At 39.5% G+C, this 13,640-nt stretch overlaps 1 protein-coding gene across 3 annotated transcripts; it reads right to left on the reverse strand.

Annotated features, from left to right (window-relative positions):
• Positions 1–1,074: 1,074 nt before the first annotated feature.
• HENMT1 (HEN methyltransferase 1) lies at positions 1,075–13,574 on the reverse strand. 3 transcript variants are annotated; one of them, XM_079981562.1, is made up of 8 exons: positions 13,016–13,574; positions 11,777–12,157; positions 9,805–9,929; positions 8,278–8,390; positions 6,828–6,962; positions 4,177–4,356; positions 2,935–3,106; positions 1,075–1,718 (listed from the first exon to the last, which is right to left on the reverse strand). In XM_079981562.1, the coding sequence occupies exons 2-8, from the start codon at positions 12,021–12,023 to the stop codon at positions 1,296–1,298; spliced, it is 1,395 nt and encodes a 464-aa protein (XP_079837688.1). In that variant the 5' UTR covers positions 12,024–12,157; positions 13,016–13,574; the 3' UTR covers positions 1,075–1,295. The 3 variants fall into 3 exon arrangements, with proteins under 3 accessions (XP_079837688.1, XP_079837689.1, XP_079837690.1); XM_079981563.1 differs by lacking the exon at positions 11,777–12,157 and having other exon boundaries at positions 13,016–13,573; XM_079981564.1 differs by lacking the exons at positions 11,777–12,157; positions 13,016–13,574 and adding an exon at positions 10,625–11,767.
• Positions 13,575–13,640: the final 66 nt, after the last annotated feature.

Raw genomic sequence — 13,640 nt, forward strand, 5'->3', positions numbered from 1 at the left:
TCTATCCTAGCATTTTAAAATGTGACAAGTGAATTAGGGAAAAGGTCGAAGAGCAACAAGGTACCAAACCATCTCTTCTCTTGCCCAATCACGTCTGTTGCCTCTGGTATAAAAACAACAACACTGCAGTAGTCCTCTGACTTTTTACCAAGGTGGTGGTGGTAGGGATATTGGAAAAAGCTGCATCCCTTTTTGTTACATGAGGACAGGATGCCAAGCAAATGCTTTATGGAGAAGCATGCCACCTTGTGGTTGAAATTGTTGAAAGATTAGTGAGATAGAATTGTCTAATATTTGTTTAGCAAAGGATGTTTACTGTTACACAGGAACAATATTTATGTACAACTACATCTGCTCATATGCCAATCTGTTTACCAACTACTGTAATTAAAGAAAAGCATACTTGAATAGGTAATACATGCAGGAAGCAATGCATAACTTCAGTTACTTGAGGCTTTAATAAGGCTATCCTGTGGCTGGTGTTTGCAGTACTGCTAGATGAATGAGTAGTCTCTGCCATCTTGCACGTAACTCATAGGAGTAGAGGCCAGAATTTAAAAAGGAGGCCACATCCTTCTCCTTGATCAAACCATTATAAGGTTGAGACTAAGGAAAAGAATTGCTGCTGCTCCTTTCTATAATCAAAACCTAGCAGTCCCCAAGGTTATGCTGATACTTTGGGGGTTAGAATCAGTTCGTGGATGAGCTGAGCAAATGTATTTTACAACTTTCTTCAGCAAGTAGTATTCTACAATCTTATTTGAAAGCCCTTATTGGACAGCATCTACAAACTCATTTCTATATAGAACAGTGTGAATGGTTCTGGAAAAAAACTATTTTAAAAGCACACACAGAGAGAGCATTACACCTAGCATTAACTTAAGCAGCTAATTTAGTTCTCAACTAAACTTGTACTATAAAGATACTGATAACGGTAGTGTTGCATAATATAGCACACAAACTTCTGTAAAACCACCTTTCAATACAAAAAATGCATCTTAAACATTACTTTTTCTGTTCACAGACAGAAAACTGTTTTCTGACTTCTGTTCTACTATCTACTGTTGTAAGCAGTTGGGTTGAGGAAGGTACATGTTTATTTCTCAATCAAAATAATTAGGTAGGAACATCTTATTCTAGCCCACCTCAACACAAAAAGATGGCACCTGATCCAAATATTTAGTAGCCAGTCCAATCTGTTGAGTTATTAAATCCAGCAACTAGCAGAATTCTACTCACTGGACTCCTCCAGTTTGCAAAGTAGTACCAAGAACAAGTATTTTTGAAAGCATTTGCTAATTCTCCATCTCTTCATTTTCATATTCAGCATCAATCAGCACTCCAGATCCGTCATGGCTGAGTGTGACTTTGCCAGTTATGAGATTGCTTAGAGTTTCAACTGTTCCACAAAGTTTATTCACTTTAGGAAAAGAAAGAATGTTTGCAAGAGGTATGTAGACAGAGTTTCCATTAATAAATGGCTGCAAACTTTTATTGTTGGCTTCTGTTAAAGGCAGATGCTTAAAATACTTCAGACTATGGTGAGATGGTTGGAATTTAGGTTCTGTTTCAGAGTCATAACAGGGTTTTTTATATTCAGTTTTTACGTGGTCCCAGTGTCTCCGTGCAATTATTTGTGCTGTCCAAATAACTTCATTGACCACTGCAGTCTGCAAATACTTTTCATCTTTAAGGCTTGGATATTCAGCTTTGAAAAGCTTTGATATGGAAAACAAAGATGCGGCTTATTTATTGTTAGCACATTCTAACTGTTCAAAGCATTTCACATACTCAGCATTTTATGTTACAGAATATTAAACTAGGCATAGCTCTACTGGACCTTTTCTAACATGTTTACAATACACAAAATAAAGCTGAAAACCGCCTGTCCTTACTTGTTTGACGAATGCAAACATAATTCTCCTGCTGATTTTTAAGATAGACCATAGCCTACAACTGTGTGGCTATCTGACCATAAAACGGTTGTACATGCTCCTCAGTTCAATTTTCAATAACATCTATCTGTGTGCTTTTTTAAAAACAAAAAAACTCAGAAGCAAGCCCTGTAGTATGCGGTGCGAGTAAGCCTCCCTGCAAAATTAGGTAGAATTTGGGCAAACTAGCAAGAGCCCTATCACAATACAGTCCCTTGCATGTCTGCTGAAATGTAAGTTGCACTGAATTTAAAGGAACTTGCTCCTAAGTAAGTATGAATAGGCTTGCAACCTTAAAGTAACAAATCCTTAGTTTGAGTTAGCTTTTCTTCCATAAGTTACCCACTTACTGGAAATAAAACAAAAACAATTTTAAATTAATTTTGAGCAATATGGTTGATACTCCTACACTGCCTTATTCCCATCTTAAAAGTACAATCCAAGTTCAGAGTGGCCCACCGAACAAAGTGTTAGGCTTGGACCTGGGTTTAAATCTAGCTGATACTAGTGGGAATTATAGGTTAAAAAAAGGCAAAAAGGTGGGAATTACAGCATAGGGTCTAAAGGTTTAATTAAGTTATTAAAAACAAGTGTGCTTCTACAGTTCAATATCCAATAATACTTACTGAACACTGAAACTGGGAAGAAAACATTCTAAGTAACATTTTCTTCCCTGGATAAATGATTTCATGTTTGATAATATTTTAGGGCTAATTAACAAATATTCTCATTCTTTTTGTCATTTTAAATGCCCAGTTGCCTCTCCATGCCATGTGTTCATCAATCATAACACATTTGTTTTGAAAGTCAGAATCAAAAGAACTTCTTTCCTAGTATGTATTGTGACACTGACTGCTGATCAGTCACAAGGTTCACTGGATATCAATTCAGCACAAACTCAATACATAAGACTTCTATTTCAGTTATCGTGTTATGTTTTACTATGTAACCACTTTATACTGAATTTATTCCTCCTTGCAGAAGCAAAAGATCCACTTACGGTTTTATAAACATGTTCCTTGCATTTCTCAAAATGTGTAGGTCCATCATTCTGGTATTTTCTCACAAACACACCTATTTGTGTACAAGTTCCAACATCTTTTTCAGGAGGTGGGGCTCCTAATCCAGTAAACTCCACTGTATAGTCATAGCGAGCTGCAACATCTTGGGCCCTAAATTTATGACAAAACAACAAATTGTGCAAGTAACTTTGAAAGACCAATCCTAACAGCTCTATCTTGCGTATCAAACATGTGTTATAGTGAGTACTGCCAAATCTCCCATCACGAGTACAAGCCATTCTTGTGAGAGAGGCAGTTCTTCCTTCCTATTAACAATGCCTGTGTGGATAAGTAGATGCAGAGAAATGGCAGCAGTGACAGGAGATTGTAGCTGTTAGGAACAAAGACACCTCCTCACCAGCTCAACAGACAAGGTCAGTGAGACAAAAACAACTGTTCTGTCCAACCCTGAATTTGAAAACAAAACATTATTGTTGCCAACAAACTTTTGTTCTGTCAATTAGAAATATACCCAGCCTTCACTGACTTCCAGGAGCCTGTTCTGTTCTTTAGACTATGAAATAGACAGCAAAGAGCATAAAGCTTCACCCTCATTATAATAGTAATGTGAGAGTTCTCAAACTGGATCATGAATATTCTTAATAATTCTTAAGCATTATTAAGATATGTGTTTGTGTGAAGGTTTAGTGGAGCTGGTACCCCACTGAAGGATGGGGGGAGAAGAGAAAATTTGGAGCTATGGTAGAGTGGAGCAAATATTATGCAGGAATTTTGAGACAATCCCTATATTAGAGGATATTCCTGCTTTGAGACCAATCCCACTTCACCTAAAAAATCTCCGTATCTTTACCTACTACATTGCCTTGCAATGGTGCTCATGTCTTTAAAAAATAATGGAATCCCCACAACGAAGAAAATACATAGATCAGAAATTGTTGTCATTTCTTGTCTCACCTACATTCTACATATTGTGAGATTATTGGGGTGGAAAAAGCTACGCCTAGACAACCAATGGTTGTCCTTCACTTTAATTACTGTTATTTCCAAAATGATTAACATATAAGGTAGGCTATGGCAGTCACCACAGTATATTCAAAATCATAAAAGCTTCTGAAGGGTATAGCAAGGTTTTATTTTATTCCCCCATAGCCTACACTAAAATATACACCACTGTTTTTGTTTTACTTTTTGGAAGCATATAGAAGATGGAATGAGCTTACCAGTTCTTAAATTGTGCACGATTCCATTCAAATTTATGATCTGGGTGTCTGAATGTTACAGTTGGAAGCAAACAATTAAATTCTGAGTTTGGTGTTGTTATTACGACCATGGCTGGGGACATAAAACCAAATACCACTTCTGGGAATTTGTCCAGCTCTTCTGCCTCCAGGTGTTCTATTCTGAAGATAGAAAGTTACAAGGATCTTCTTACCAAACAGATTAACTGTGTACAGTACATACTTAAATGAAGTAGCCAAGCTGCACAACTACAGTAAGTCTGATATAAGAAAAAATATCTTCTCAAGATAACTTTGTTTTTCTATCTAAAAGTATGACACTATTTTATACTTGATCCAACTAGCCTAGTATTACGGTATATATATTTCAGCTATGCAGTTCTCCATGGTCTCTAACCAAGACCTATCTCAGTCTTTACCTGGTTCTACATCTTATTAAAAACTGACAAATCATCAGGTCAGGATGACAATCCACCCAAGAGTTCTTAATCACCATCTATATTTTGCTGTTGTTTAGCCGTTTAGTCGTGTCCGACTTTTCGTGACCCCATGGACCAGAGCACGCCAGGCACCCATCTATACTTAAGGAATGTAAAGTATGTAAAACCATTTTTAAAGGGATCCAGATGGGATCTAGGATTTTACAGGCCAGTTAGTATAACATTTGTTTTGGGAAAATTGAGGGACAGCATTATTAAAGGCAGAATTACAAAACATACAGAAGAATAAGTCTTTCTGAAGCAGAACCAGGCCTGTTTCATCAATCTAATTTAGAGTATAAACAAACATATAGATAGAGGCAATACAACTGACAGTGTACTTAAGACTTTCAAAGAGGTTTTGATAATGTTTCTGTTAAAGACAGGAAGTAGAGTAGGAATAAAGTTCTTCCAATGGAAGGATGTGGAGTACCAAAGAATCCGTATTGGGGCCTGTGCTTTCTAACTTGTTCATAAATTATCTGTAGCTAGTAGTAAGCAGTGAGGTGATTATATCAATTGTACCAAAAGTTCAAAAAGTGTACGTAAATGGATGCCCATTGGGGCAAAAATAAATAAATCCTCATTTCACATATATGTTAATCTGGCAGTTAAGTCTGAACTGCCAGTGACTGTACAAGAACTAGACCTTTGGGTCACTGTGAATAGCTTGAAGATGTCGACCTGGCATGCAGTACATATGGAAAAGGTGGATTTTATGTTAAGAATAATTACAAAAGGGATTGAAAATAATACCACCAATATCAATCCTACTGCCAATATCATAGTGCTGTTGGACAAAATCTATGGCGCATCCACACTTGGAATACTGTGTACAGTTCTGTTTGCCTCTCCTCAAAAAGGATATTGTAGAGTCAGGAAAAGTTCAAAAAAGGGGCAACCAAAATGACACCAAAGTTGGAAGATTCGTAAGCCCTAGTTCACACTGTCAGGATTAATGGCGTTTCTCAGGTACAGAAATCTTTTCCAGTTTATAAAAGTAAACAGAAGATTTTCTAGTATATTCTTTGTATGTGCAGAAACTGAAGCTGGAACATGCTAGAAAGAATTCTAGCTGCTCAGCACTTTTCATTTCTGCTAAGAAGCAAGGTGGATATTGTTTTGACTACATCTCCCTTCAAGGTAACTGGGAACATGTATCAGCTACCCAGTGAGCAGTTACACTTTACTTTTGATTCTCTATCTGCCTGGATTCTTACTTCCTCACTCTCAGTGTATTCTTGTATAGTGTTAGATTTTATATGCTGAACTGATTTTTATGCCCAAGATGCACCTTGTCAAGGCTTTGACAAAGAACCACATGATTTATGCCTTAGTAAATTATTCCTAGTGACTCTTCTGCGTCCAGTGTTTTTTCTTGGAATGCACACTATGGCAAGAGGTCTGCAACTCTGCTAATTAATCATCAAGCCAGAGGTCCCCCAGAACTTGAGGGGCTCTAATCCCAACACACACAGCATATAGTTATTGTGGAATCCACTTCCACAATATTTTGTAATGGCTCCCAACTTGGATGGCTTTAAAAAAGGATTAGACAAATTCACTCAGGATAAGGCTATCAATGACTGTGATATACCGTATTTTTTGCACCATAAATTTTCCTCCTCTAAAAACTACGTGCGTGTTATGGTCGGGTGCGTGTTATAGAGCGAAAAATACGGTACCTTTACTGCTGGAAGGCAGGATGCCTTTGAACAGCAGCTACTGAGAATCACAAGTGGGGAAGAATTCTGCTGCACTCAGGTCCTGCTTGCAGACTTCCTAGAGTGATCTGGGGAAACTGAAAACAAGATGCTGGAGCAGATGGGCCTTTAGTTTGATCCTGCAGGACTATTATGTTATTATCCTGCAGAGCTCTTAGCCTTTCTCCAGAAATTAAGCCTACTCTAGCATTATGTTACGGATCCTAGGTCTTCCCATCCACACTTCCATTTTGCTATGGGTTCTCCACCTCACCAAACCTAAGTTTAAGAAGTTAAAAGATGGCACACTCCTTTATTTTTGAGAAGTTGCTTGGAACTAGGGAAGAGGAAAGTGTGTTATATATGGTAGAAAATGTATTTAAATCGACATGCTTTTAAAACCAAAACCTGAAAAACATTGCCAAATAAAGTATTTCAGTAGAATACTCACACTTCAATGCATGTTATCATATCAAAGCCCAGCATACAAGGGTCTCTGTGAGCAACTGAACCCTGATAGAGGATAACTGTCAGACGTCTTTCACTTGGCTGGAGATAGTCACCAGGAAGGGGAGATAGTGTATGCCTACAAGCAAACAAGTTGTACGGTATAGAAGACCTCAGGTGACATTTACTTTTACCCATACTACCCCCCACCTCATCTAACTACTGGTGCACCAGGAAGTTCCAATTGACTCTAGCTGAAATGGAAGGCAAGTCAGTACAATATAATACTGGATTTGCTGGAGCTCTACAGTCTGCACAGGAAACGCATTTTAATGCCCTTACTTGACAGCATAAGAAACAACTGTGCACAATTAGAAGTAATTCTCAGTGCAAGTTTGATGTTTCAATTTTATTCTTTTTCATCATTTAATATAGTAAAAATGTCTATGCATTTTACATTAAAAAATTAAACAATAACATTAACAAATTATTTAAAAACTAGATAAAAATGGGAAGACGGCAAAACACAACTGAAGATAAACTCTTGAAGATATTTTTCTTGGGTATAATTCCCACAAACTGAGTATCTTACTTTCAACAAAAATAGTACATTTTTTGTGTGTGACTGTCCCAACAACATTTAAGGCTTTTTAAAAAGGAAAATAACTTAAGAAATTGAAAATGGAGAAGAGCACAGTTTGCTGACGCCGAGCAAAGCTTATCAGGAGCTAACTACTCTTTCAGATGTATTAGAGAACTGCTAATAATAATATTGGAGTGGTCCAACCAGAAACATACATTGTTCCAAATTTAAAATACTATGGCATAGGATATGACACATAACAATATTCATCCTCAGATTAGTTTTCAGTATTTTTTCTCAGTTGACATTGCTTTTCTTTCCACTGCTAGATTGAAGCAATTTAGGTATATTCTGTGTACTCTACCTAGTCTGGTACTAGCAACGAAACCACAATATTAAATATTCATTTGTTAACTATTAATATTAATCAAATGAAATATTTTCAAACCTAAAAGGTGCTAACGACTCTGAAAAATACTAATTATGAAGCCATGTGAAGAAAAGCAAACCATGGTGATCACACAGTTTCCTAACTCCAGGGAAACAGTGTTATTGTCACTGTTTGCACTGTAACACATGCTTTCTTAATTAAGCTGATTGCGGTTGGAACAGATAAAACTAGCTGCACAGTGCTCCACAAGACTCAACCATCACCTGATTATCAGAGCCAGTGAATCCCAGTGCACCGCCAGGCCAAATGAGAAGGCCCAGTGTGGCCCATGAGCTAGATTCCTCACCACTGCTGTAGCCAACCCCCAATCTCGTGTTAGGAACTGAATGGCTGATTTTGAGATATATATATATTCTGAAATTTCCAAGGCACAGCAAACAGCTTTTGCAAAAGAAATTAAAGGATATTTTTTCTCCTTACATATTCTCCTTCATCACATCTTCACTAATATCTAGCCCAACGAGCACTTCAATGCAGCTGCAGAATTTCAGCATCCAGAGTAGCCTGCATTCAGCACATCCCAAATCTGCCACCTGTCAATTAGAATTAAATACATTAATAGTCCATAACTAAAACTGATACAACTTTAAAGTCATTAGTAGCTTAGGAATCGAAACCGCTTCTTAATTCTGAATTTGTTTGCACTTAGGGTGACATACAGAGGGTTGTTGTTGTTGTTTAGTCGTTTAGTCGTGTCCGACTCTTCGTGACCCCATGGACCAGAGAACGCCAGGCACTCCTGTCCTCCACTGCCCCCCGCAGCTTGGTCAGACTCATGCTGGTAACCTCGAAAACACTATCCAACCATCTCGTCCTCTGTCGCCCCCTTCTCCTTGTGCCCTCCATCTTTCCCAGCATCAGGGTCTTCTCCAGGGAGTCTTCTCTTCTCATGAGGTGGCCAAAGTACTAGAGCCTCAGCTTCACAATCTGTCCTTCCAGTGAGCACTCAGGGCTGATTTCCTTCAGAATGGAGAGGTTTGATCTTCTTGCAGTCCATGGGACTCTCAAGAGTCTCCTCCAGCACCATAATTCAAAAGCATCAATTCTTCGGCGATCAGCCTTCTTTATGGTCCAGCTCTCACTTCCATACATCACTACTGGGAAAACCATAGCTTTAACTATACGGACCTTTGTTGGCAAGGTGATGTCTCTACTTCTCAAGATGCTGTCTAGGCCTGTCATTGCCCTTCTCCCAAGAAGCAGGCGTCTTTTAATTTCGTGGCTGCTGTCACCATCTGATACAGAGGGTTAGTCATACTCAAAACAGACAACTTAGTTGGGTATCACCCTTAGTTTGCCAAAGGGCAGGGAAGATGTGAGATCTGACTCCACTGGGGGGGGGATCCAAGGGCCCAGTTAATGCAGGATAAACTCTGTGGTTAGCATTAAGGCAAAGTTCTCTGTTAACTCCAAACTAGGCAACCATGACTTAAAAGTCTGTTAACCAACCTTAAACCATGTTTCCTGATTTGGACTTAACAGTGAAATTTGGCTTAACAGAAGCTCTTTGTACCAAGCATACAACAGAAGGAAAGGAGCTTGTGTGTGCGTGTGAAAAATTCTATCTGGGCAGCAAGGAAGCACTTTTCCTCCCCTCCTGTCCTGGTTGGCACAAGAACAGGTTCTGTGACTACAGTGTTAGCTATACAGCTCCACTCTACAAGCCCTCATGCTCCTAGTCAGGGTTTGGAATTGGTCTCCAAGTGGCTGAGACACTTTAAAATAATGCAGCAAATTTGAGACAAGAGACAAGTAATACAAAGCACCCCCTTATGATCACCCCCACCCCCATTTAAGTTTTCCTTATTTGTACTATTTCCGCATGGAAGTGCCTGTCTAGCTCAATTATGTTTAAGTGTGTCACATCACAGCAAGACTAAGGCCAACAATTCTGAAGCAGTTAGCCATACTATAAAGAACATATTTTGCTAAGAAACATATACAAACCTTTTTAGGTTTATGTTTACTCACTAACTGTTTAACAAACAGGTAGCGTTGTTTGTATAGTGGTGGCATAAATTTAATTGTCCTTGTCAGTTCATCCTTTTGCATTTTTGCATCCATAGCCAAGGCTAAAAACAAAAGATAGGAATGTTTTAGAAATACTATATAACAATTATTTTGCAGCTTGGAAATTCCTGAGCATTCTTGGCTCCTGCTTTCCTTTCAGTCTGAAATCTAACACAAAAACTCTCACCATTCTGACAGGTAGCATTTTGGTATCCCATGTGTTTATTTCCTTCTCATCTTTTCTCCACGAAATTGGTTGGCAAAACTTGATACAAACATCAAGATTAGTTTCTAGCTTTTGATATAAAATATGTTATTAATGCATACATTAAAGCCTTTTGTTTATTGGTTATTGTTAATAATGCAAAAGAGGCTACTACCAGTGCTTCTTTTTCAAGAAAAATAGGTGCTGGAATTCACCATGAAGTTGTTACAATAAGTCACTGGGTGACTCGAGGTAGCTCTGAACAGATGCTGGTTTTGCAACAGGAACGTTCACCACCCACAGAGGTGCTAAAAACTACAGCAAGCTATCTCTCTAGCTGGTTTGGGGGTCACCCTTGGTTCTGGTACAGGTCAAATAAATGGCCCCCCAAGTTCTCTTAAGATTCAGACAGATGGCTAGAGCAGCTCTGAAGAGCCCTTACACAAACACGCATGCATTCATGCAATGGTAGAGGTCTGGCTGAAAACTCTAAATCCCACCACCGCTACACGTCAGACAGATCGAAGAAAAGGAAATACAAATTGGCCCCACCTGTAGCTGGACCAATCACAGCTAGGAGCTAGGTGGAGTCATAGATCTTTTAAAAAGTAGACTTGCACACACAGGTCAGGTTCCCTTGAAATGTTCGTTTTGGGCTTCTCAGAAGTACATAAAGGCAGTAAGTAGGCAGGGGCTGGAGCCAGCCCGCAATGGCACCCCCCTCCCCACAAGAGGTGCCAGAACTGTGCTCCGGAGCAGTCCAGCTGAGAAAAAGCACCGGTTACTACCATCATTTCCCATTGCATAATTGTTTAACACTTGAAAAGGCCAATTGCTCTTTCTTAAGCACATGCACTTGGAAGTAAGCCATACTGTAATCTATATGCATTGCCTCTGAGTAAATATGTTTTAAGATTATGGTATAAATGTTAATTTGTTCTTTATTGATAGCCATAATTTTAAATAAATCCAACATGCAGCACATAATACCACATTTTAGTACTGTTCAGGCATTGCACCTGCTGTGAACAGACGGTTGGCAAGTCTAATTAGTATGAACTACAAAATTATTAAAAAACGTTTTGACGTTACTGGCAACGCTGCTTTTTCAATGATTTTATGAGGTTGTCTCATTAAAATGTTCCAGAAGCTTCTTGACAAAATACTAAATAAGGGGAAATATATTTTTCTTTTTCCTGTGCTGAGGCTGTCTCTGACTGGCAAATGTCTAGCTTTCAAGACAACTGAAATAATTGTGCTAAATGCTGTCTCTAAACACACTGTGAGACAGAAGAAATGTTAAGTGAGCAGGCTCACATTACACACTGTACCCAGCCCCGAAATTGGGCACTATTTCTGTCAGTCTGCTCCATAACACCCCCAAATTCAATAGATAGGATTCTGCTCTGAATGCTTCATTATTTGCAAAGCACTATTCCTTGCTTTTTTAAAAAAAATACTTGTTTCTCTTCTGCTTTTTTAAAATTTACGGTGCAATCAGGAGGCATTCTGCAGCAGCTATTTAGCTATAAGAAAGATCCTTCTGGTACTATACTAAAGGCTAATGAATTTAAGCTCAATTCTATGCACACATATTTGGGAGTATGCCCCACCGAAATCAACAGGACTTGCTTCCGATTAGATAGGATCGTGCTATAATTTTGAAGCCTAGGTTTCTCTGGACTACAGTTCACTCCAACATACATGAAATCAAGATCAGAGGAAGCATACTTCTGAATCCAAGATGGAGAAGGAGCCATAGTTCAGTGGCAGAGCATGTGATTTGTATGCAAGTCCCTGGTTTAATCCCCCAAATCTCTAGACATTCTGTGTGGGGAGGGCCAATGTTTTTATTTGTCACTACATTATGTATGTTTGCTTTTTTATATTGTAAACTGCCCTGTGATGGAGGGTGGAAGAGAAATTTAATAAGATAAATAAATAAATCCATGTAGACAATATTGTATTGAACAAGGTGGATCAATTGTCTGTCTTGGTATAAGGCAGCTTTCTATATTCCTATGGTTGGAACAAGCAGCAGGGGAAAACCGTCACCTTCATGTCCTACATCCAACGAAGCGGGTTCTAGTTCACAAAAACATGCCATTCGCACATTAGAAAAAAGAATGAACCTTGAAGCACCACAATAAAGGTCCCTAGATTTAGGCTACAATCTCCCTATTTGGGAGCAAGTAAACTCAACGCAGGTATCCCTGCGACGGGGTGAGCTCCTGTTGCTCGGTCCCTGCTCCTGCCAACCTAGCAGTTCGAAAGCACGTCAAAGTGCAAGTAGATAAATAGGTATCACTCTGGCAGAAAGGTAAACGGCGTTTCCGTGCGCTGCTCTGGTTCGCCACAAGCGGCTTAGTCATGCTGGCCACATGAGCCGGAAGCTGGCTCCCTCGGCCAATAAAGCGAGATGAGTGCCAGAGTTGTCCATGAGTGGACCTTTACCTTTAAACTCAATGAGACCTATTTTTGAGTCAATATGCCTAGGGTTGTACCATAGATCTACTGCCCAATTTTGCTGCTCTTAAATAAATGTAAGCCTAGCACACCACCTAATTTTTATATTCTATATTTTAATAATAATAATAATAATAAACCTGCCTAGATTCTCTTTGTTCTCATTTTCCACCTACCAAGGAACCTGTGCATTTCACGTATTAGTGAAGAGACTTGGAACTGCTGGATTTTACATTTTCAATTTATAAGTACCAATTATAGTTTCAAATATGGGGCTACTGAATGCACCTTCACAGAAGCTTTAAGCGCATTCTGAAACCTTCACAGCACCTAATAGTCTCCTTTGAATGACTGCTACCTCCACCCACATTCAGAACTAAAACGACCCAGGAATCTTTGGATGGAGGGCAGTATACAAATGTAAGAAATAATAATAACAACAATAACGATCCGCTAGGCTCCCCTGGTCCTGTTTACCTTCCAATCCAGCCTGAAGAAGAGTCCTACCGATCTATAAAACAAAAACAAATAAACCTTGCACAGTATTTTGCAAAGTTTTACTTAACCTAATAAAAGGCTTGCTGCAAACTGAGTGGATTTTTCTTATTATTACAAACCCACACGACCACCTCTTGGCTTTTACAAGGCTATTTGTAACAGACTACCAACACTTGACATTTTAGGCAAAGGGACAAGGGGCGCCTCTGCTTTCGAAAACTCGAAGGCCGCAGCCTGCTTCTCGTCTCCTGATAATTTCTACTTTAAAGAAAAGCAACGTGTGTGTTTTGTGGGAAGAAGCGGTGTTTTCACTCCTCTTCCTTCCCCAAGGGCATTTTCGGAGCAGCGAAACGGAACTGGCTCGTCCAGAGGCCTTTCACCGTTCACCCCAGCTGGCCCGGGCGCATATCGAAACGGTGCGGCCCACTCTGAGGTGAAGCGCTTAAGTCCCGCTCTTCGTACTCTCGGAGCCGTAGCTGAAGCCCCACTACTGCCGCCGCCCTAACGTATGCGCAGCCTCAGCCCAACCGCCCACTTCCGCCAGCGCCCGCCGCTCTGATTGGCCGCCCGAGCCCGGGAAGGCCCTTCCGTCACTTCCGCAGCG

This window comes from Podarcis cretensis (assembly GCF_951804945.1).
Source record: "Podarcis cretensis genome assembly, chromosome: 6".
Taxonomy (NCBI): Eukaryota; Metazoa; Chordata; class Lepidosauria; order Squamata; family Lacertidae; genus Podarcis; species Podarcis cretensis.

Coding starts and splice junctions, on each gene's coding strand:
- HENMT1 (XM_079981562.1), bottom strand. CDS start 12,023: ATGGATTTATTTATTTATCTTATTAAATTTCTCTTCCACCCTCCATCA. Junction 6,963..8,277: donor GATGTGATGAAGGAGAATAT/GTAAGGAGAAAA, acceptor GTTTGCTTGTAG/GCATACACTATCTCCCCTTC. Junction 1,719..2,934: donor AGGAACATGTTTATAAAACC/GTAAGTGGATCT, acceptor TCCATATCAAAG/CTTTTCAAAGCTGAATATCC.